The 23,569-nt window shown below is 45.4% G+C and overlaps 5 protein-coding genes across 5 annotated transcripts; all 5 read left to right on the forward strand.

The window, feature by feature from the left end:
• Positions 1–139: 139 nt before the first annotated feature.
• RhiXN_12260 (Retrotransposable element Tf2 protein) lies at positions 140–2,463 on the forward strand (the record flags this gene model as incomplete). The annotated part of the gene is made up of 2 exons (XM_043332075.1): positions 140–1,317; positions 1,374–2,463. The coding sequence occupies 2 exons, from the start codon at positions 140–142 to the stop codon at positions 2,461–2,463; spliced, it is 2,268 nt and encodes a 755-aa protein (XP_043186836.1).
• A 2,335-nt stretch (positions 2,464–4,798) lies between these two features.
• On the forward strand, positions 4,799–8,401 carry RhiXN_12261 (integrase core domain protein; the record flags this gene model as incomplete). Its single annotated transcript, XM_043332076.1, has 3 exons — positions 4,799–4,875; positions 4,915–6,815; positions 8,118–8,401. 3 exons carry the CDS (start codon positions 4,799–4,801, stop codon positions 8,399–8,401), a joined length of 2,262 nt encoding a protein of 753 aa, XP_043186837.1.
• Positions 8,402–8,494: 93 nt separating this feature from the next.
• Positions 8,495–12,260, forward strand: RhiXN_12262 (Retrotransposable element Tf2 protein; the record flags this gene model as incomplete). Its single annotated transcript, XM_043332077.1, has 6 exons — positions 8,495–8,994; positions 9,090–9,559; positions 9,621–9,784; positions 9,861–9,903; positions 10,383–11,185; positions 11,631–12,260. The coding sequence occupies 6 exons, from the start codon at positions 8,495–8,497 to the stop codon at positions 12,258–12,260; spliced, it is 2,610 nt and encodes an 869-aa protein (XP_043186838.1).
• A 610-nt stretch (positions 12,261–12,870) lies between these two features.
• Positions 12,871–14,226, forward strand: RhiXN_12263 (Retrotransposable element Tf2 protein; the record flags this gene model as incomplete). Its single annotated transcript, XM_043332078.1, has 1 exon — positions 12,871–14,226. The coding sequence occupies one exon, from the start codon at positions 12,871–12,873 to the stop codon at positions 14,224–14,226; it is 1,356 nt and encodes a 451-aa protein (XP_043186839.1).
• A 2,154-nt stretch (positions 14,227–16,380) lies between these two features.
• On the forward strand, positions 16,381–23,349 carry RhiXN_12264 (protein-histidine kinase; the record flags this gene model as incomplete). Its single annotated transcript, XM_043332079.1, has 23 exons — positions 16,381–16,501; positions 16,557–16,600; positions 17,299–17,371; positions 17,425–17,469; positions 17,520–17,909; positions 17,961–18,277; positions 18,335–18,432; positions 18,483–18,507; positions 18,555–18,643; positions 18,696–19,856; positions 19,903–20,156; positions 20,209–20,432; positions 20,484–20,679; positions 20,744–21,056; positions 21,105–21,312; positions 21,367–21,657; positions 21,707–21,861; positions 21,914–22,029; positions 22,087–22,680; positions 22,746–22,781; positions 22,840–23,039; positions 23,092–23,163; positions 23,221–23,349. 23 exons carry the CDS (start codon positions 16,381–16,383, stop codon positions 23,347–23,349), a joined length of 5,151 nt encoding a protein of 1,716 aa, XP_043186840.1.
• Between the last annotated feature and the right edge of the window lie 220 nt (positions 23,350–23,569).

Genomic DNA, 23,569 nt, shown 5'->3' on the forward strand with positions numbered 1-23,569 from the left:
TTCCATCATTCCATCCACACGCTCTGGCGCCCCACACCCTTACTCCTGCCCTACCAGTTGTTCCAGCTGCCGCTCCGTTCCATCCCATTCCCAACCACCCACTTGCAGCCCATCTCCCACTTTGCAAGACCTGCCCGGAATGGAACCAGAGCCAACCCTTAGCGCTCTCCTCAAGGCTATTGCAGCCCTCACTAGCCAAGTTGGGTCCCTCCAGGACCAAGTCAAGTCCCAGGGCAAGCAGATTATCCAGCTTGTTGCCATATGCAAGGAAACCAACAACCTTGTTGGTGACAAAGACCAAGGAGGCGCTCAAGCCAAGCCTGGCCCATTGACTGGGCCTGTCACTCCCCCCACTCATACAGGGGGAGAAACCCACACTCCAGGAACAGTTAGGCCTGGACTCAAGGCCCCTTTCCGCCCATCAAGGGGTACGGGCTTTGACTCAGAAGAAGAGGAGGAACCAAGGAGAGTCCCCAAAAAGGAGCCTCAAGGAATGCCTGGGAGGCATCTAGGGTCCCTCACCCCCTTTGACACAGGGTCCAGCGTAAAGCGGCCCAAGATGGACCTCCTGGATCCTTATAAGGGAGAAACAAGGGGGCGCAAGGCCACACAATGGCTGGACCAAATGCTACTCTGGGTAGCACTTCACAGGGATCAATTCAATGAGGAACAGATGGTTGTATGGATACTGTACCATATGACAGACAAAGCCGCTGACTGGGCACTCCCCCTCATTGGGGCTATTATCAAGGGCAAGGGAAACCCCCCAACCACCATCACAGCCTTATTGGCCAAATTCAAGGAGGCATTTGCCAATCCCAATGCCAAGCGGGCCGCAGCTAGGAAGATTGCGGCACTCTCCCAATCCACAACCACCTCCAAATACATCACAGAGTTCCACAATCTCATGGCGGAATTAGACTGGAATGAGGAGGCCTACATTGCGCAGTTCACGCAGGGCCTCCACTGGAAGGTCAAGGAATTATTGTCAACAAAAGATAATATTCCAGACAAACTTGAGGCAATTTTTGCGGCCTCAATCAAAATTGACAGCACTTGCCGCAAAAATGAGGAGAACCAGCCAAAGAAGCAGCCCGCCAAGTCCCCAGCCACCGTGGCCACCTCCACCACCACTACCAGGGTCCGTCTCTCCAAGGACCCTAATTATGTCACACCAGAAGAGAGGGACCATTGCCACGCGTCTGGCCTTTGTGTCAAGTGCAGCCAAAAAGGGCATGGCATCAAACAATGCCCCAACGGTTGGAAAGCTACAATCAAGGAAGCAGCCAAGGTAGCTGAGGACAAGTTGGGAAAAGAGTGAAGTCAAGGACCGCTGCCAAGCCCTTGACTCCCAAAAAGGACATTGTAGATAGTAATACAGAGTTTGTATCTGTGGGACTTGATTCAAATAAAAAAACCCTACTATTTATTGATCTATACGTCCAAAATTCCTTGGCAGAACCCTTGAAAACCCTCATAGATTCAGGAGCCACATTGAATTTCATCTCCCCTTTGATTGTGGAAAAATACAAAATTCCAAAAACCCAACTTGAAAATCCACAAGTTGTGAGAATGTTAGATGGTACAATTTCCCAGACTGGTTGCATTTGGCACCAGGTCCAACTCGCAGTTTTGGCCAACGGCCACCCACACACTGTCCCCTTCCTAGTCTGTCCCATTGGGAATACACCCGCCATACTTGGCATGACATGGCTCACTCAGGAGTCACCCCTCATAGATTGGAACCAAGGCACCATCACCTTCCCAGACCACATCCAGATAGCCTTGGAGGAAGAAGCCAACCCCAACCCACTGGCAGACTTACCCACAGAATACCACAAATTTGCCAGGGTATTTGGTGAAGAGGAATTCAAGGTCCTTCCCCTGCACAGGGAATATGATATTGCCATTGACCTAGTCCCTGACGCCAAACTCTCCCCTGGACCTATCTACGGCATGACTGATGCAGAATCCAAGGCACTTAAGCAACATATTGATGAGGAATTGGCAACAGGCAAGATCCGCCCTAGTACCTCCTTAGCAGGTGCCCCAGTCTTGTTTGTAAAAAAGGCAGACGGATCCCTTCAATTGGTGGTTGATTACAGGAAGCTCAACAACGTTACCCACAAGAATGTTTATCCACTCCCTAGGCAGGACAATCTCATGGCCAAGCTCAGGCACGCAAAACTGTTCACTAAACTAGACCTATGCTGGGGATACAATAACGTCAGGATCAAGGAAGGGGACAAATGGAAAACAGCTTTCAGAACCAAATACAGCCTATTTGAATACCTAGTGATGCCCTTTGGTCTGACAAACGCACTGGCAGCTTTCCAGCATTTTATGAACAATCTGTTCCAAGACCTGATTGATGTCACCGTTGTTATCTACCTGGATGATATATTGATCTTCTCAGAGAAGCCCAAGGACCACCCATCTCATGTCAGGGAGGTCTTGTCTTGACTCATGAAAAATCAGCTGTTCTGCAAATTATCAAAATGCCATTTCCATGTTACCATGGTAGACTACCTAGGAATTGTCATCTGTTATGGATTAGAATACTATAGTAAAGAATGGCAAAGTAAGCAAACGGAAATTGGTGTTGAAATCTCCTTAATGAGTACTTGGGAAGTATATAGTAAGATTTGCTGAATTTTTCTGTATATTCTACTATTTTTAATCATGTAAATACATGAGGTATTAAGGGAGATACCGCTTTATTAAAGAAAAGGCTTAATATCTTAGGACTAATTAAACTATAGTACTTAAGTCAGCATTATGCTTTCTCAAAAGCTACTATCCTCAGTAGCTGGGAGTTGAGGCCTAGGCCCTGCTATGGGAGCTACTTGTTTCAGTCTTTCCCTTATGTATTTTAGTGGGGAAAGAATATTTATAGAACTAGAGACTAACTCTTATAAGGCATAGCTTTAGGAGACAGGCTCTCACCTCACATCCTAGCTCTGTTCATCATGTCATGTACATTAGTTTCTTCACCCTACTGTATATAGTAATCACAGGCCTCCAAGGGTATAAATAGCCCCTTGAGCTGGCCTTTTTGAATGCATCTCTTTTTTACCATCCTCCCTCAGCCTAGTGTGACTCTCAAAGACTTCTATTGATTTTCTTAAGTATCATACATAGTAATTCAGCCTAAAGCTCTTAAGTTTGGCGCATATAGCCTCTAGGACGGTCCCAACCTATACAGGGAACCTAGAACCAGCTTAAGTGCGACCCTGCCAAGACTTCCTAGCTGTCTGCTAAGTGTTTGGTGCTTCCACAACGCCTTTACCCCCTTGTGCACCGTCAAGGACAAGGAAATAAATTTCCATAATTCTCAATTAAATTACAGTGAGTTCCAGAGACTGACATTTAGGTTTTATACTACTTCGCTTGTACCTTGCATTGCCTGCTGAACAGTAATACGCTCATTACTGGTTATTGGTAGGGATCACCCTGATACTAACCACCTTGCTCTTCTAGCAAGATAACTAACCACTCTAATATACTCTAATTTCACTAGCATATATGTTGTAAATTGGGGGAAAAGAAGTTGAGACTCTGGTGCTGAGCAGAGTCTGTGTTGGAAGATTTCCCAATTTCCAAGCTAAGTAAAGAAGTAGCTTCTTTAGGGTTCTCTGGGTCTAGTTATCTTGAATACAATCAACTACAGATATATCTTTTCTCAGTGTAAAGTGTCTTAGTAAGTATTTCTGTAAGAGCAAGAGTACTGGCTCAGGTTCCCTTTGGCAGATATAGTTATGTAAGTTTCACTCCTAGTTGCAGGAACTAACTGGTTACTTAGTATATATCCTTCTTTAAGGATGATTGCCTTCTGTTCACTTAACCTAAGAACTCTGTATCAGGTCTACAACCTTTCCACACTATGGGTACTTGGGAGATCCACTTATACAAGTTTAAGTTATTTGAAATCTTGAGGCACAAAATATCACACAATTGAGGGGGGCAAGCCCAAACCCAAGAGTGACAGTCAACAGTAACAGTGAGTGGTAAGAGTGAAGGGTGGGTGCCCTCCAAGGGTATGCAAGAGTCCCCTTTTATACCCTAGAGTGGCAAGGTTACTGAGTCATTCACCTAGTCAGAGTATGAATATGACTTGCTTAGGACTGTGCTTCCTAAGACTTTGATTGGTGGGTGGGAAGGCACAGATATGACTAGGATGGAATGTGACTGCTCTTGGGTTGAACTGCAATTAGTTAAAAAAATAGAAACATCTAAATACATGACTCAGTCTATCAAGAAATGCTTGGCAGCCAATGAGCACTTAGAGTGAGTCATTAGTGTGAGTCATTCTGGTGGCAAGCAGAATGACTCATAAGCAGGATTTGCAGTGCCACTAGAAATTACTAGATAAGGAGAACCTTAGTAATCTCATGAGAGGTATGACTCAACTAAGCTAGGAATAAGGTTCATTTCCCAAGTTAGAGCTAGTCATGTAATGAGCTAGATGTAAAGATATAAATATAATGATTAGTAAGGTACTTGAGCCACATAGATAGAATCTTGTGAAGCTAATATCTCCATGAGATCTTATCGTATGAGCACGTGACAGACAGCGTTAGAACGAGCGAAAGGAGCTCTATTGAACGATATGTGATACATACAGTCAATATGAGCATTACATAGAGTAATGACAGGAATAATGGAAAATAGGAGTCAAATGGCCATTAAATCAGAAAGTCAGATATATACAGATTATTGTGGATGGTGAGCTGTGAATGCAAAATTGTGTGATACATAACACCCTATCTATAACATCATCTCCCCAGCTGGATTTTTGATGGATCAGAAGAAGATCAAAGCAGTTACGTCATGGCCTACCCCCAAAACAGTCAAACAAGTCCAAGCCTTCCTAGGGTTTGTAAATTACCTCCGTTGATTCATTCCAAACTTTAGCTCTGTTGCACGGCCACTCCACAACCTGACAAGAAAGGAAACCCCTTGGTCATGGGGCAACCTAGAAGAAGCCGCCTTCCAGGAGCTCAAATCCTTGGTTACCAAATCTCCAGTCCTGATCCATTCCAACCCCAAACTACCCTACTACCTTGAAACGGATGCATCAGGAGTAGCCATGGGAGCAATCCTTAGTCAGCAAGGGGAAGATAACTGCCTACCCCCAGTGGCATATATGTCCAAATCATTCTCCAGTGCTGAGGCTAATTACAATACCCACAACAAGGAACTCCTGGCAATAATCAAGGCATTGGAGGAATGGCGGATTTTCCTAGAAGCAATGGATAAACCAATCCAGGTTTTTACAGATCACAGAAACCTGGAGTACTGGATGCAGGCACAAACCTTCAACCAGAGACATGCGCAATGGCAAATTTTCCTGAGCAATTTCAACTTTGAAATTCATTATTGTCCAGGCAAACAATCAGGAAAACCAGACGCCCTGTCAAGAAGGTCAGATTACGTAGACCTCCCCACAGAACCAGAAATCATGCTACCATCAGAAGTCTTTGCAAACTCATCAGAAGAGGAAGTCAAGATTGTCACAGACATTTGTTCTAAGCTCAAGGAAGACCCATCACTTGAACCCATCATCAAATTCCTGACAGAGGACGCGGACAACTCACCTCTGTCCATTTGCAAAGCCTACTGGGATTACAACTGGGAAGAAGACTTACTATGGTATTGTGGGAAATTGGTAGTGCCCAACTCGGAGACCATCAAAGAACGGCTATTGAGGGAATTTCACAACTTGCCCCTTGCAGGACACCCGGGCCAACAAAGAACTCTAGAGCTCCTCAGCTGCAGCTACTGGTGGCCAGGCATGAAGTCATCAGCAAAGGAATGGGTTGAATGTTGCCCAACCTGCCAAGCCAACCAACGTGCACATGCCCTGGTTATTGCCCTGAAACCCCTGGAAGTCCTGTTGTTCTCCTTTCACACTATATCCTATGACTTCATCACCGGATTTCCCAAGTCACAGGGTAACAACACCATCCTAGTGGTCATAGACTCCTTCTCAAAATTTGGGCATTTCATCCCAACCACAAAGAGGGTCTCAGCAAAAGGGTTAGTGGACTTGTTCATCTCCCACATGTGGAAACTTCATGGTCTACCGGTCAAAACAATATCAGACAGGGGAACCACTTTCACAGGCAAGTTCCTAAGGGCTCTCTACCAACGTCTTGGGGTGAAACCAGCCTTTTCATCAGCTTACCACCCAGAATCCAAGGGACAAACAGAAAGGGTAAACCAATTCATTGAGTTCTACCTCAGGTTGTACGTTGCAGCAGACCACTCAGACTGGGCAACCTGGCTACCATTGGTGGAATATGCTTACAACAACGCCAAACACTCTGCCACAGGGAAAATGCCCTTTGAGTTAGTCTATGGAAGAAATCCAGTCATGAATCCTTCCAAAGTCCCGGCAAACGTCCCAGAAGCAGACCTGGTAGCCAACACTCTGGCCCAAAAATGGCAAGAAGCGGAATCAGCACTCAAAATGATGAAGGAACGCATGACAAGAGCATCAGGAGTAGTGCCGGAATACTCAATAGGAGAAAAGGTTTGGCTGGACGGAAAAAATGTGGAGCTCAGAACAAACTCCAACAAACTGGACCCAAAACGCCTAGGCCCATTTGAAGTGACAGAAAAAATCTCCAGCCATGCCTATTGGCTAAAACTCCTGGAAACCTTGAAAATCCACAATGTATTCTACGTGGGTTTATTGTCCAAAAGCCATGAATCTCCCAGCCAACCATTCCCAGAACAACCCCCTCCGGAGACAATAGAAGGAGAAGAGGAATACAAGGTGGAACAGATCATTGATTCCAAACAACAATGGGGTAAATGGTTCTATTTGATCAAATGGAAGGGATACTGTTGTAGACACACTCAATACCAGGGAATTTATTCCCATTTTCTTGATTTTAAACAAAAACAATTGGACAACATTTTTGATCATGTGACTTTGGCGCTTATATCATACGCTAAGCGCCAAGCCACGTCCCCCATCCGCGCTTACTCAGCACACGTAGCCACCTCCACCTATGACGTCATCACAACACGTCAGTGACACGTATGCATGAGTAAGACCAACTGCGGAGCGGGGTTCTTATTGGATTAGGTATTTGATTTATTGTATTTGTAATTAGCTCTCTTGTAGAATATATAAGGAGGCCAACCAACCATGGTAAACACCCAGGTCAATTACCTCTTGTCACATCCCACACTGTACAAGGGCCTTACAGCCCAGCAACCACTACTTAGTCACTTAGCTTACGCTGCCTTAAGCGGCTTCCTCATTGTACTTAGATAGTTTGCCAACGCCCTTACGGCCTTGGTCATTGTAGTATAGCTGGTTGTTGTTGTAGGATAGCTTGCCACCGCCTTACACGGTTTCTACTTAGTCACCACCGGCTGCAAGCGCCCTCCTCCTTGATGTCCTTACAGACGTCTAGGACAGATACAGCCCAGAAGACAATTCCTGGGAACCAGAAGAACTGTTGGAACACAGCCAGGAAGAGATCAAGCGCTTTAACCAAGCTAGACTCAGAAAGGCTTGTGACGCCGCCAAGAGCCTTTAGGGGGGGGGCAATGTTACAACCTCCTTACATATACCATTAGATTTGCACAATTTTTCTAATATTTCTACTATTTTTTACGGACTCCTTACCTTTACTTTTTCAATCACGTGATTTCGGCGCTTATTATGCCAAGATACTGCGCCAAGATACCGTGCCAAGGGCGCCTAGGAGAAATCCACGCTTCTGCGCAGCCCGCAGCATGCTTCTCTTTTTCACATGTAGTCTTCTATTCACACGCGCACAGACCACATGTAGTTAGTATCTTTGTCTATATATACAGCAGGGAAATCACTTGGAAACCCCAAGTCAATTTTACCTTGTCTCATACCCATTGAGGAGGACAGTTCCAGCCAGCTAAGTAGCCAGCCCTTATCAGTAGTTGCATCACCCCTTATTACACTTACCACACCTCCCAGGCCTAAGGCCCCCTTGTTGACAGTAGTTAGCAGTAGGACGCCTTACGCGTCAGTAGTATAGCCTAGGTAGATTAGATTACATAAGCTTGTGTGTAGTAGTATGGCTGTAAGCGCCTGTCCCCACTAGCAAGTACCCACCTTACAGTGGTGTACAACAATCTCCAATCCCCCATTGGAGCCCAAGCCCCTCCTCCACCGGCTCCAACCAGCGCCTATCCTGCCCTGGTCAAAGTAGACCACCCAGATGCCTATATGGGCAAGATTGGGAGTGAGGCCAAACAATGGCTCACAAGGATGCTGGCATGGACCCAGCTCAATGCCAGAATGTTCCCAACCAATCAAGAGGTTCTCTCCTTCCTCTTGATGAATATGAAGGATACTGCTGGGGCCTGGGCCCATCCCCACCTTGACCAGCTTGGATCACATTGAGCCATTATCCAAATGGTCAAAGGTTTCAAACAGGAGTTTTTGGCGGCATTTGGCAACCCTGACGCCACAAGGGCTGCCAAGCAGAAGATCACTATGCTTACCCAGTCCTGCACATGTGCGGACTACATCACTAAGTTCAGAGCCCTTGCAATGGAACTGGACTGGAACAATGCAGCCCTTCAAGGCCAGTTTGCCCAAGGCCTCCACTGGGAGGTCAGCTGCCAAATTGCTATGCGCAAACACCGTCCCTGGACCCTCCTCAAGCTGCAAAATGCAGCCTTGGTCATCAACAACGCCCTCCAAGAGGAGCGTGCCAGCCACCCGCCTAAGGGTATTAAGACTGGCAGCTCAACTGCCCCCAACAGGGGGGCAAGTACCAGCCAACAGGCCACCACAACCAAGCAACTTTCCAACAACCCCAACTTTGTCTTGGAAGAAGAGAGGAACCACTGCTGTGCCAAAGGCGCCTGTATCAAATGCAGCAAAATGGGCCACAAGTTTGCTGGGCACCATACAGGCTGGAAGGCTACCCCAAAGGAGGACAATGGGAAGGCAAAGGAAACCGCCAAGGTTGGCAAAGAGTCCAGACCCAAGTCAGGAAAAGACTAAGGGTACCTGCTGCCATGCGCAAGCACCCCAAGGACTCTGGACTTGCTGAGATTTGTAATATATTGAATAGTAACAATAGAATCTCTCCCCTATTCACAATTTCAGTCAAACCAGAGAAACAAGCGGAAAACCTAGAAGTCCTGATAGATTCAGGCGCCACATCCTTGTTCCTACACCCCTGCACTGCTGAAGCACTATGCCTACCACTCATTGACCTCCCACAACCCCGTACCATTCCTATGCTCAATGGGTCAAGCCCCCAGGCTGGAAAGATTTGGAAAAAGGCTCACTTAACCTTCCTCTTTGATGGCAAGCGCATGACAGAAACCTTCCTGATTTGCTACACTGGAACGCACGCTGCCATCTTGGGAATCAAATGGTTAGAAACCCATAACCCTGAAATTGACTGGAACTTGTGCACACTCTCCTTCCCTCACAACCCACCAGAACATGTGGCTATTTGTCCTGGACACAGTCACATGACCAGTACAAGTGGTTGCATGCTGGCCCAAGCCCAAATTTGGGGGGTAGCAGGTGTAATCATGGGTTGTCAGCAGAGGAATAATAGGGCTCTATGGCTTAGTGGTCAAGCTGGTTCAATTCCAGCTAGTTCTATTTTCCTCTGTTTATGACACTATTGCCAAAGAAGAAGAAGCTGACAAGAACCCCCTTGCAGGAGTACCCTCCAAATACCACCCCTATGCCAAGGTATTTGGAGAAGAAGAATTCAACAAGCTTCCACCTGTCCTAGACGTCTGTAAGGATGTTGAGGAGGTGGGCGCTTGCGGCTGGTTGTATCTAAGTATAAACCGCTTAAGGCAGTGTGCAAGCTACCTGCAACAACAACCAGCTATACTGCAATGACCAGAGCCGTAAGGGCAATAACCAACTAGGTAAGTACAACAAAGGAGTAGCTTAAGGCAGTGTAGACAAATGTAACTAAGTAGTTGCTGGGCTGTAAGGCCCTTGTACAAAGTAGAGATGCAACAAGAGGTAATCAACCTGGGTATTACCATGGTTGGTTGGCCTCTTTATATATTACACAAGGGGACTAATTACAAATACATTAAATGCAATACTGTATCAAATAAGAACCCCGCTCTGCAGTTGGCCTTACTCATGCATACGTGTCACTGACGCGTCATGATGATGTCATAGGTGGGGGTGGCTACATATGCTGAGTAAGCGCGGATGGGGATGTGGCTTGGCACTTTTAGTGTATGATATAAGAGCCAATGTCATGTGATTGAAAATGTAGTCCGTTTAACTTTGTTTAAATTTGAGAAAATTGGAATAAATTCCGTGGTATCAATTGTGTCTACAACACCACCACACCAGCACTAAAATATTGGGATTGAACTAACTGACAAAGGACCCTTGAACAGTCCCTTGTACAGCATGACAGATGCCAAATCCACAACTCTCAAGGATTGGCTAAGGGATGAACTTAAGGCTGGGAAGATCAGACCCAGTAAATTGTCTATCAGCTCCCCTGTTATGTTTGTTCCAAAGAAGGATGGTTCCTGCCAATTGGTTGTTGACTACCGCCGCCTCAATAACTGGGCAAAGAAGAATGTTTATCCGCTACCCTGTCCTAACAACCTTATGGCCCAGCTCTGTGGCACCAAGGTCTTCACCAAATTGGATCTACAATGGGGCTACAACAACATCTGCGTTAAAGAAGGCAACAAATGGAAAACTGCTTTCTGCACTAAGTACGGCCTATATGAATCCCTGGTTATGACATTTGGCCTGACAAACGCCCCTGCTGCATTCCAACACTTCATGAACAAACTATTCAAAGATCTGTTGGACATATGTGTCATTATTTACCTAGATGACATCCTAATTTACTCCAAGGATAACGCATCCCATACCCAGCACGTTCACAAAGTCCTGAAACAGCTAATGGATAACCAACTATTCTGTAAAGCCTCCAAATGCACCTTCCATGTCACATCTGTGGAATATCTGGGTATAATTGTATCAGACAAAGGTTTCAGCCTGGATAAGCTTAAAATCCAGGCCGTCCAGGAATGGCCAACCCCATCTAGGGTTAAGGAAGTACAGTCCTTCTTGGGATTTGCAAATTTCCTCTGCTGCTTTGTTGCCAACTTCAGGCATATGGCTAGGCCATTACACAACCTAGTCAAGAAGGACACTGTCATGACCTTTGTTGGCATGACATGATTTTTTACTATTTTCTATCTTTTTTCTGAGACAGTTTCCTTTTTTGGTATATTTATGACTCATCAAGATCACATGACATATTTGATATACAATGTGAAATTGTAAATGACTTGTTATTTAGTACTGTTGTTTTTGATGTGGCTCACCTCATGTATTTAAACCAGGTCAAGTTGCTGCTAGAACAGCAAGACTTGACCTCCTTGTCAATTCATCCCCAGCTTACACCTTACCCTTTGCCCAGGCCTTAGTTGGCCATTAGTGCACTTTACTTAAGAATCATATCCAGGCCTTTGTTGCCCTCTACCCTTACCTCATATCCCCTGGGCCCTACCTGCCCCTCTACCCAGTCTCATAGTCCATTGGTGATAGGGCCATGGACTTAAACCCTTGTACCATAGGTCCAAGCTGAGTTGTGACAGACACACCATAGAGATGGGATACTGAGGAACAGGAAGCATTCCAAGGTTTAAAGGAAGCCATCACCAATGCCCCAGTACTCTGCCATGCCAATCCTGATAAACCCTACTTCCTTGAGACAGACGCTTCAGGAGCTGCCCTAGGATCCATATTGAGCCAACAACAGGAAGACAGATGCCTGCATCCCTTAGGGTTCTTATTGGAATCTTTCAAAGGAGAGGAACAGAACTATGATACACATGACAAGGAGCTTCTTGCCATCATCTGTTCCTTTGAATACTGGTGCATCTTCCTGGAAGGAACAAGGCATCCTGTCACTGTTTTCACAGACCATTGGAATTTGGAATATTGGAAGGAGTCCTGCACATTCAACAGATGCCATGCAAGGTGGCACCTCCTACTAGCTGGGTATAACTTCCAAATAGTCTACCAACCTGGGAAACAATCAGGAATACCAGATGCGCTCTCTTGCTGTTTGGATCATGCCAACATACCCCCTGCCACTCAAACCATGCTCCCAGAACCAGTCTTTGCCAATACCGCGCTAGTCACACCGGAAAAAGAACTACAGCATCAGATCAAGTCATCCCTTGACCAGGACAAGTCTTTGGAAGAAATCTTGCAGTTTGTTACAACCCTCTAACATATACCATCAGAATTGCCTGAATTTTCTCTATTTTTTAGTTTTTTTTTACAAACTCATATCTTTACTTTTCCAATCACGTGATCTCGGCGCTTATTATGCCGAGATGCCGCGCCAAGATGCCGTGCCAAGGACACTTAGGAGAAATCCACGCTTCTACGCAGCCTGCAGCACTCTTCTTATTCTACAATATGTACTTCTCTTTCTCATGTGCACAGACCATGTAGATAGTGCCCCTTGTCTATATATACAGCAGGAAAATTGCTTGGAACCACCAAGTTGATTTTACCTTGTCTCATATCCATTGAGGAGGGATTAGTCAGCCAGCTAAGTAGCCGGCCCCAGTAGTCACCAGAAGTTAACTCCCACTTTACTCACCACACCTCCTAGGCCTCAGGCCCCTTTGCCAACAAGTAGATAGTAGTAGAGCGCCCTAAGCGCTAGTAGTATAGCCTAAGATAGTAGATTAGATAAGCAGTGTCCTGTATTAGTTACAGCCTTAAGCGCCTGCCACTAGCAAGTACCCACCTTACAGTGGTGTACAACACAGTTCCTACAGAACAAATCCAAGGCCCCACTGTCCATCAAACAAGCATTCAGGGACTACAAGATGGAAGCAGGACTACTCTTCTACCAAGGACACATTGTGGTCCCAGACATAGGGACCTTCAGAATGGACCTACTACAGATCTTCCATGATAGCCCCCTAGCTGGCCACCCCGGCAGACAACAAACCCTAGAATTGGTGGCAAGGAACTACTATTGGCCGGGAATCTGTGCGGATACATACTGGCACATAGACTCATGTGAGACATGTCAATGGGTCAGGAAACCCAAGTACACACCAATACTGCCCCAACCTCTTGAACTCCCTACTAGACCCTGGCAACACGTGTCTTACAATATGATAGTAGATCTACCCAAAGATGGAAACTGCAACTCAATCCTAGTCATTGTTGATAGCTTTACCAAGTATGGGGTATTTGTTAAATGCTCCAAGAAACTGAAGGCCCCTGAACTAGCAGAGCTATTCCTGGAACACATCTGGAAACGGCATGGTATGCCCAAAAAAACAGTCTCAGACAGGGGAAGGGTTTTTAACAACAAGTTCCTGAAGGCGCTGTACAAACACCTGGGAATGGACCCCCATTTCTCCTTGGCATATCACCCCCAGAGCAATGGTCAAAAGGAACAAGTCAACCCCTCCATTGAACACTTCCTCAGGGCCTACTCAGGAGTAAACCAACAGGATTGGGCCAAATGGTTACCTATGGCAGAATTTGCTTACAATAATGCCATAAATAGTAGCACCAGAAAAACCCTGTTTAAAGCCCTGTATGGATGGGAACCCTCCTTGACCCCATCCAACATGCCAACAGACATGCCTGAAGCCAACAACTTAGCCCAAGCCATGGAAGCACAATGGAAGGAAGTGGAGGCAGCGCTCCAGCAATCCAAGATACAAATGACTGCCAGAGAAGAAGGAACCCCTGTGGAATTCAAAATTGGAGAAGAAGCCTGGCTTGACGCCAAAAACGTCAACCTCAGGACCTTAAGCCCCAAGCTAATGGAACAATGCCTGGGGCTGTTAAAGGTCATCAAAAAGATCTCTGATTGCGCATACCAACTTGAACTACTGCCCAGCATGTGCATCCATAACATCTTCTACATGGGACTGCTGTCTAAAGTAAAAAGAGATAACAAGCGCACCTTTGAGAACCAGCTGCCACTGGTCATGGTAGACAGGGAAGAAGAATATGAGGTGGAAGGGATAACAGACATAGAAGAAAGGAACAGGAAATGGTTTTTTAGGGTTAAATGGAAAGGCTATGGATTGGAAGAGAATACCTGGGAACCAAGGGAAAACCTGAAAAACGCCAAAAAAATCCTGAAAAAATTCGAAAAAGAGATGAGGAAAAAGGCCCTTGGCGCTGCCAAGGCCCTTAGAGGGGGGGCAGTGTTGTAGACACATTCAATACCAGGGTATTTATCCCCATTTTCTCAAATTTAAACAAAGTTAAACGGACAATATTTTTGATCACGTGATCTCGGCGCTTAATCATACGCTCAGCGCCAAGCCATGTCCCCATCTGCGCTTACTCAGCACACATAGCCATCTCCACTCAATGACATCATCATGACATGTCAGCAACACGTATCCATGAGTAAGGCTGCTTGCAGAGCAGGGTTCTTATTTTCATATGGAACTCTGCTTTTCCCACACACATGTATTTGTAATCAGAGTACTCTTGTAATATATAAGGAGGCCAACCAACCATTGTAACACCCAGGTTGATTACCTCTTGTTGCATCCCATATTGTACAAGGGCCTTACAGCCCAGTAACCACTTAGCTACACCTTCCACACTGCCTTAAGCAGCTCCCCTGTTGTATTCACTTTACTTGCCATTGCCCTTATGGCCTTGGTCATTGTTGTATAGTTGGTTGTCAACATAGGTAGCTTGCTCACCACCTTAAGCGGTATTTACTTAGATACATCTGGCTGCAAGCACCCCCCCTCCTTGACGTCCTTACAGATGTCTAGGACACTTACAGCCAGATCCACTAAGTAGCTACAACATCTTAAGCATCCCCTCCACTGTACTTACATAGCTTGCCATTGCCCTTACAGCCTTTGTCATTGTAGGATAGTAGTTAGATGTTGTAGGGTAGTCTCCACTGCCTTAAAGCAGTTGTACTTGTATTTCCACATGGCCATAAGCACCTGCACCCTTGATGTCCTTACAGACGTCCAGGACAGATGTGGCTTGGCGCTTAGTGTATGATATAAGCACCAAAGTCATGTGACCAAAAAACTAGTCCAATTGCCTCTGTCTAAATTCAAGAAAATGGGAATAAATTCCCTGGTATTGAGTGTGTCTACAACACTTACCCTGTTCAACATTTACATTGGGCTCTCTTACAGTTTGGGACACAAGACAATTTGAATTTTACAGGATTTCAATGAAGGCACTTTGATGCAGTCTTTAGGCAAAGACTTAGAGAAGGAGGACTCTAGGCTTGAAACATTGGATCAGGACACAAGCACATGGTGGAATGAGATGGAGCATTGTGCAGGGACAGTGGACACAAGAATGTAAAGTATATTATATTAGTATGGAAATTGAATGTTGCAAATATTCAGTGGCTTCTCAGCAGAAACTGATTTTGTTGTAACACCAGGGGTTTGGTAATGGTGTATTAACACACCAATAACATGTCATTACACAAATACATGTGATACCACTGGTGTGATATACAGTTATAACATCATGTAACACCAATTACACCATTACCAAACCCCTGATGTTACAACACCCCAATTATATGTAATCTGTTGTACACCACTGTAAGGTGGGTACTTGCTAGTGGAGCAGGCGCTTGTGGCTGTACAACTATTACACTGCTTATGTAATCTTCTATCTAAGGCTATACTAACAATGCTTAAGGTGTCCTACTGGAGACTACTAGTAGCAAGGGGGCCTTAGGCCTGGGAGGTGTGATAGGTCAAGGGGAAGGATAAGTGCTCTACTACTGATGGGGGCCAGCTACTTAGCTGGCTGGATACCTTCTCTAATGGGTAAGAGACAAGGTAAAATCAACTTGGGGTCTCCAAGCAATTTTCCTGCTGTATATATAGACAAACTACCTAAGTACATGTGGTCTGTGCATGTGTGAAAGGAAGACTACATGTGAAAAGAGAAGCCTGCTGCAGGCTGCGCAGAAGTGTGGATTTCTTCTAAGCGCCCTTGGCACGGCATCTCAGTGCAGCATCTTGGCATAGTAAGTGCCAAGATCATGTGATCAAAAAACAAGAGATATCAAGTCCGTAAAAAATGCTAAAAATAATAGAAAATTGTCTGATTCCAATGGTATAATTCTTGAGGTTGTAACATAATCACATGTTATTCCACTCCACATATTTTGCTGAGTTGTATTTACAGATTGAATGGACTGCGCAACTGCTATATACATGTAACAAGTACTCCATTCACCATGCATTAAGTTGAGGGCAATTGTATGTGGTCACCAGATTGAAGAGGCCTGCACTCAGGGGTGATGTGATCCCCTACACCCCCAAGCTTTTGTAAATTTTCTGGTAAGTTGTTATCAAGTTCTCATGATCACAACAGGCTATGAGCTTTTGTTCATTAGCAATTTAGCTCTCTTTGGGGGATACTTGCTGGACAAGACCGTTGCCTTTACAATGGGCTTTCCATTAGGTTCTCGAATTGCGTCGGGTGAGCGCCGGGTGCTTACGCCTCCGGGGTGCGGAGGTCTAATGTGTAGTAGTAGGCCGAGAAGTCTTAACACCGACGAGTATCACATTGCCGCGAGATGTAAGCCAAAAAGAACAAGTATAAATTTAGGCAATTTTTGGCGTGACGTGGCACGTGATTATGACCTGGGGAGACCTTACTGAGCAAGGTAATTTTGCAACATTGGTGTAGATCCACGTAGCCATTACTATATTGATTTAAGCGCCACTACCAACTCCAAGTTTTCCACCACACCAAGTTTGCGTGGTTCATCGATTGAAAGTGCACGTTTTTAACTTTTTTATGGCTACAAACCATAAGTCTTTATGGCAACAGGGTAAAGATGAGGTCGTAGACGTCAATCAAAGGGCGTTAATAGATAAAGTTGGTTGCCCCTTTTTGAACTTGAGCGCCGGTGTTCTAACTTGACCAGATACTTGCTCGATACTCTGGAGAGTTCTCAGGTGTGTCCCCTAATACATATGTACACAATTCTGCTTTATCTCAATCTGACACTTATTGGAAATGAACAGTCTTTCGAGAATTATTACAAAATGCTGATGACGCCCATGCTACTATCGCCGAAATACGGTTTAACACAAAGAGTTACTTGAGTGTGAGAGAGAGAACAAAAAACGCATCGCTATCCGGCCCTTCAGATGCCACCAATAGAACTAAACCATCAAGGCAACCAAAGCAACCAGCCCCCCCGCATCTAAAGCCTGTGAATCCTCCCCTTCTTGTAAAGTCAGCACTGCATATGCTTACGCAACAAATAGGTTGACTACTGGACATTTCGAAATAACGGTAAACCTTTCCAAAGCAAAGACTGGGTCCGACTGAAGAGAATAGGTATTAATTCAGAAATCAGCATATTGAATAGCTCAACTCACGCATTTTTTCAGCCGATGGCAACCCTAATGAACAAGCAATTGGAGCATTTGGTGTTGGTAACTACCCCCGGAATGACCTATGGTTTCTCTATCTCATATGGGTATAGGGTTTTATAGTCTGTTCTCGATCACGGATGAGCCCTTTGTCCAGAGCGGCAACGAATGGATGGGCTTTTACTGGCGCAAAGGCAGTGAGCAGCTAATTGCGAGACGGGGATATATCCCTCCGCACTTGCAAGATTCTGAATGGACCTCCTTCGAAATGCCTTTACGAGAACCTACCCCACTACCGGGCTCACCTTTGGATATTGCCCGGTTCTTGGCTACGAGTTTAACATTTATGGTACACCTCCAAAGTGTATCTCTTTACTTCGACGGAAAATACTTGGCTCAAATTGAGAAAACGACCGGTATTCCAAGAAAACTAGATATACCATCAGGATTGAAATTGACGAGCCCAAGTGGGTTAATGAGTACGACGAGGATAACATCTACTTGTACGTGTTAAACACGCCATGTCGATCCATGTTCCTAACCTGCAACTATAGCTCTTTACATGAAAGCCACGCTTCCTCGCTGGACACAAAGTACTGCAGAAATAAGCAATTCATCAAAGATTGATCAGAGTATTACGTCGGGCCCAGTCGGCTCACGCCCTGTCTTCCCCCTCAAGACTATCCTCGAAACCTCAGATGCGTCGAAACGTAGCTGCTCGTGGCATGCTGTCAAAACTGTTGAATCTGTTATTCAGCTACTAGTATTTACAGCTGAATTTTCGGTTCATTTGGACAATAAACTGGGTGCTGAACTAGAACGGGCGACAAAGAAAAAGCCTCCTCATGCTTCTACCTATCAACTATTATTCGTAAGCTTTCCTTACATCCATAATTGGTGGTACTCATATTGAACAAAAACTGAACAGATGGGCAAAGACGAAAGCGACGCAAACAAGAGGGATGGAGCAAAAGGCTCCGAAGTTAGCAAGAGCGTCTTTGATGGGTTGCAAGCTGATATAGAAAGGTGAGTATTTGTTCCTTTAATGGGTTTATAATCACCAGAACGATCCCCAGGGCCGGTCACGCACGTGTATTTATTGTGAGTACTGTGGATTAGTAGCCCATGTATTACTTCACGGAGAGTAGGGCCATGCAACTTCGCAAACTACTGGTATAGGAGGGCACGCCTCAGCACAATTTATCCCGACAGTGGAGAGGGAATCGATCGACTTTATGTGAGCCAAAAAGGATTCATCATAACGCTGTTGATTCGATCCTCTTAAATAGCAACCGAGATATTTCCTCATGGAACAAAGAGCTTTTGTACATTGGCGGTTTGCTTGCAAGAGCGGTATATGAAATTGAACTTACTTACATCAATGAACTCTGGCCTAGTATCATGAATGGTACCACTACATACTGGACCAACGAAAGCGACGCGGACAACCTTCTCCGGCTGTGGTTACAAAATCGCTCTTTGCACGCCCTCCAATTTTTTACGGTCTACCCCACTAAACCATCAGCCGTTGTTGAGACAGAATTCCAAGCTGCGTTCTTTGACTCGGGGCCAATACCTAACCACCCCTTCCCTATTATCTCGACTCTCGGGGTGAGGTCCGTGGCTGAAGTGAGGAACTTTAACCCTAGGCTTGTTGGGCTGCTGAAAAATACGCCTATGCTTCTCCCGGAGATTTCAACGAGCAACCCTCTAATGCTAGCTGCAATCCAGAAACGCGGGATGTGCATGGATATCAGTATACAAGACGTCTTTAAGGAACTCATAGATCGCATTTTGGATGAACAAGAAGTAATAGTACTGCTCCAATGGCTAGCCGGTTTGAATTGCAGCCGGCCAAACACAGGCATACAGGATCTCAAAGAGATTTATTCACGCACGAAGTTTTTCGATCTTGGAAAGGAAGGAAGTCGCCGAAACGTCATATCTCTGATCTCGATCAAAACATTTATCAGCCATCACCCTGCAATTATTCCTGTCGACAGTCCTTTACCGGGGCATACACTCCCCCCGACAATTAGTATATCTCTTGAAAATCTGGAGCTCGATAAGCTGTTTGGATGGACCAAACTCAGTGTGCCTGACTGGATCAGTTATCTTACGTGCCCTGAAGTTCAAGGAAACAGAAACACGGATATTGGTCTCAACCCCAGGTTTGCTGAAACTGTACTGGGAGTCATTGCACGCGCATGGCCGTCTATGAACCAAAGAGATCAAAAGCGCATCCATCTCATGCTCTCTAATGTCTCTTGCATTCCTACCACCGCCGGTCTTAAGATCCCGAAAGAGGTGTATCTTCTAAGTACGCATGAATTTCCAAATCTATCGGTCCTTGCCATGCCTAGCGGGACACCGGTTAGGGGTACTTTTGAGAAAGTCATGGTAGCTTTGGGGGTGAAGCAGCATGTTGAACTAGAAATCGTCTTCAGTCGGTGAGTAGAGTCCTATTACTTGTAGCCTTCTCTAATTCCAGTAAAGAATAACCCAGGATCCCAACTGGACGACCGCTAAATTAATCAAATACCTTGTCGATGTTCAGAGTTCACTTTCTTCCGATGAAAAGGATTTATTGAAACAGAGCAAATTGTTCACGCGTGAGGGAGACAAAAGCCAAGGGGGGATTTTGTTTTATAGCGCTAGTGAACTGTATGAGCCCATTGATATCTTACGCAATATGGGGCTCCCATTGTTAGCATGGGATTCCAGTGTGAGGTGGAAACCGGGTTCAGCGGGTAGGCTACTTCACTGTTTTAGTTCACAACGAAGTTAAATTGAACATTTTAGCCAATTTCCTCTTTGAATTGGGGCTCAAAAGGTTCCCTCCCTTACAGGTCATCCTTCCTCTTATTGGAACAGCAGATTTGAACAAACGCCGTATCGTAATTGAGTACTTTATGAAAAATTATAACGCCTTTTACAAGCATTATCGAGCGGACTTTTTCAAGCGTTTAAGATTTGTTCCAGCGATCAAAGGCGATGGAAGTGCCCTCTTAAGTGACCCTACAATGGTGCGCCAGGTCACAAAATCCTACATTTACTCTTTTAACTAGCAAATTCAGGTTTACTCAAATCCCAAATGTGCCAGCATGGGGTTTAATATCGTAGACCCCAGTTTGGACCAGGACCTAATCTTCAAACTACAGATTCGCAAGGACCCTTTGGTTGATGCTTTGCTTGTCGTGCTGGCTGATTCGCCTCCTCGTAACCATGATTTGGCACGAAAGTCTTACGAATACCTTGCTAGCCGTATCGGAGGTGAGACTATATCGCTTACTTGTTTAAATATTGACTGCCTGAATCTTTGAATTGATCGTTGTAGACTTCACGGTTGCTCAACTCACCTATATTGCCATCACTGCATTTGTGCCGGTACAAGTGCACAGCCATTGTATTTCCAAAGACCAAGACCATTCTGTTCAACGAATGTTCAAGCCCAGCGAGGTTTATTTTGGAAACATGGAAATTCAGAACGACCCTTGTTCTGGCTTCTTCACCTATATTGACTTCGGGGCCGATGCGGCTAAATTTTTGAAGGTAGCTGGAGTCAAGGACCAGCCCAATAGCTCGCAGATCTGTCAGGCTATCATAAGCGACCCTAAGCGTTTTAAGGATGCTGTGGGGGGTTACGAACAGTACGTACAACATGTCAACTAGTGCGCTATGGTTAATATTGGTACCAGTTACCTGAACTACTTGAAACGCATCGGAACACAAATAGATCTCTTCCGGCCTGAAGTTATTCAAAAAATGCGCCAGTCATGTATGCTAGTTGGGAAGAGAAAATCCTCCGAGCTCTCCAAAGGCAACACTGAAGAAAGTGGAGAGATGGGTGCAAGTGATAAGAAAACAGACGGTGACGTGCAATTTGAATTGTTGACTCCTGAAGAGGTGGCTATTTGTTCATTTATACTTGGTATTTTGATCTGATGCTATAATGTCTAGGTCGTAATTGTTGACGATATACACACTTATGCTATATTTGGACATGCGGTATGGAGCGCGCCTCAAGAAGACGATATAGAGACGCTCTACAAAACCCTGGGCTCAAGACGCCTCAGTTCGTTGGTGTCCCGAGACTACAAGATCACTCCCTCAGATAAGCATAAGCATTCAAATAAAGCTGAAGATATTCGGTTGTTGTTACTCGAGCGTCTGCCCATATTCCTGCAAGGTTATACGGACAAAGATATATATCTTACCCCTGAATGGCTATGTCGGGATAGCAACCTACGGGTTAGTAAACTCCTGTATATCAGCTTCCAGGTTTCTAACCCTTGCAAAGGTTAACATGGCCCACCAAATTCAACTAACACGCCATCTTGAAGACACTCTTAATCCCCCTGTTTCCCAAGAGCTTTCGGCCACGGCCGAGCGAGACGCAGCCCGGGATACGGTTACCCTATGGCTAAGTGAGGAGTTGGAGATCGATAGCTTCGAGTAAGCTCGTGCGCTACATATTCTATATTATGTGCTAATTTTCGGTTAACAGGATTGCAAACGCCTTGTGCAGCGTTCTTCTAGCTTGTCCTAAGATTAACGATAGCATGTTGTTCACGACCATATTATCCGCCGATGTAAAAGCTTTGAGGAGGCGAGGACTCGGCGGTATGTATACCCTTTATGCATATAGTTCATTCGGGTATAGACGTGCGCATTGTATAGTTGATAGTTCTTATACTCGCGGCAAAGTGGAATATGCACAGCCCAAGTTGACTCGGCCTCGAGTTGAAAACAAAAGCAGGGACTCTGGGGAGACCGAACTTCATGCGGCGTCAAGCGTCCCTAAACCAACAGACTTGACATCGATCACCTTGCAGGCCGGTCGCACATCTCCTGAGCCTTCCACTCCCGCGATAGATTCAGTGCCCCAAACTAACCCAAACGACAACACCGAGGAAGTACTCCCCACTCTATATTCATGGTCATTTCCCGGTGCCTTTGGTAGTACTAGTAACCTCAACTGGATCAACCCCGCGGAACCTTGGTGGCTAGGAAAGACATCACCACCACACCAAGAACCCCTTACTTCAGACCAGACCGCTGCACATGAGCCGAAATATAACGTTAGCCTCGGGATTCCACCCTTTTTATTAGCTCGCGGGGGTCCCTCAGGGAGTGGGCCGCAACCTGAATTCGCATGGTCACTGCAGAGCTGGTTCATGTATTGTAGTCGACGGCAAATAGTTATGGTTATGGAGCCACTGGAACAGGGGTACTGTCGTTTCGGCGATTCCATCGAAAGCTTTTTTTTCTCAGGTGAGTCAACATTATCCAGGTACTATCCATCCGGGTCCAATTTACATATATGACCCAAATCAAAGGACTAGTGGATGGTTACCGAATCTACACCACTCAAGGTATACGCTTCCGGTCAATGATACCTGGGAAATAACAAGCTAACCACTGTGAAACTAGACACCTTGCATCCCAAACAGCTCTTGGCGCAAATATCTGATTCAGTCACTCGGTTTGGAAGTCTGATCGTGGCACCTCTACGGACTGTCTACGGCCTCTTGCCCTCGAGTGTACACATCGTATATAGCAATAAGGCAGGACTTATTTCGCTCAGCCATTACGATTCGTGTAGTCTTTTCCTAAACTTCAAATACTACAAGGTCCGTGTTCCTGTAAATTGGACCATCAATGATTATTAACGGCTGATCCCAGGATTGGCACGAACGAGGGGACTTGCAAAAAACGTTGACTTTTTGGTACTTTGCTCTTGCCCGAGAGATTGCTGTATGTGATGGCTCAATGGAAAACCGAATGTTACTGAATTCGCGGTTCCATTTGTAGGATAACTTGAGGGGCCCATATACATATTCCCGTGATCACGAATACGAATATAGTGTTAGAGTTCTATTGGAGCACCATTTTTCCGAGTTTTCTGCACTTCTTGCTCGTGTCAAAACTACTGCCCAGTGACATTAGTTCATCTACGGATGTCTGCCTCATTGTTGACCGCTAGTAGTAACGTTGTATCTCTTATAGTATTAGATGAGTGATCGTGAGGAACGTTTACCTAAAATAATCAGTGAAAAATTATAAGTCGGATGAGCGACTAGGTTGTTGGACCTTAAGCTTAAGACGCTAACAGTCCAAAAGTCACTCAAATTGGGGGGGGGGGGCTGGATACAATTGGCCC

This window comes from Rhizoctonia solani, chromosome 15 (assembly GCF_016906535.1).
Source record: "Rhizoctonia solani chromosome 15, complete sequence".
Lineage (NCBI taxonomy): Eukaryota > Fungi > Basidiomycota > Agaricomycetes > Cantharellales > Ceratobasidiaceae > Rhizoctonia > Rhizoctonia solani.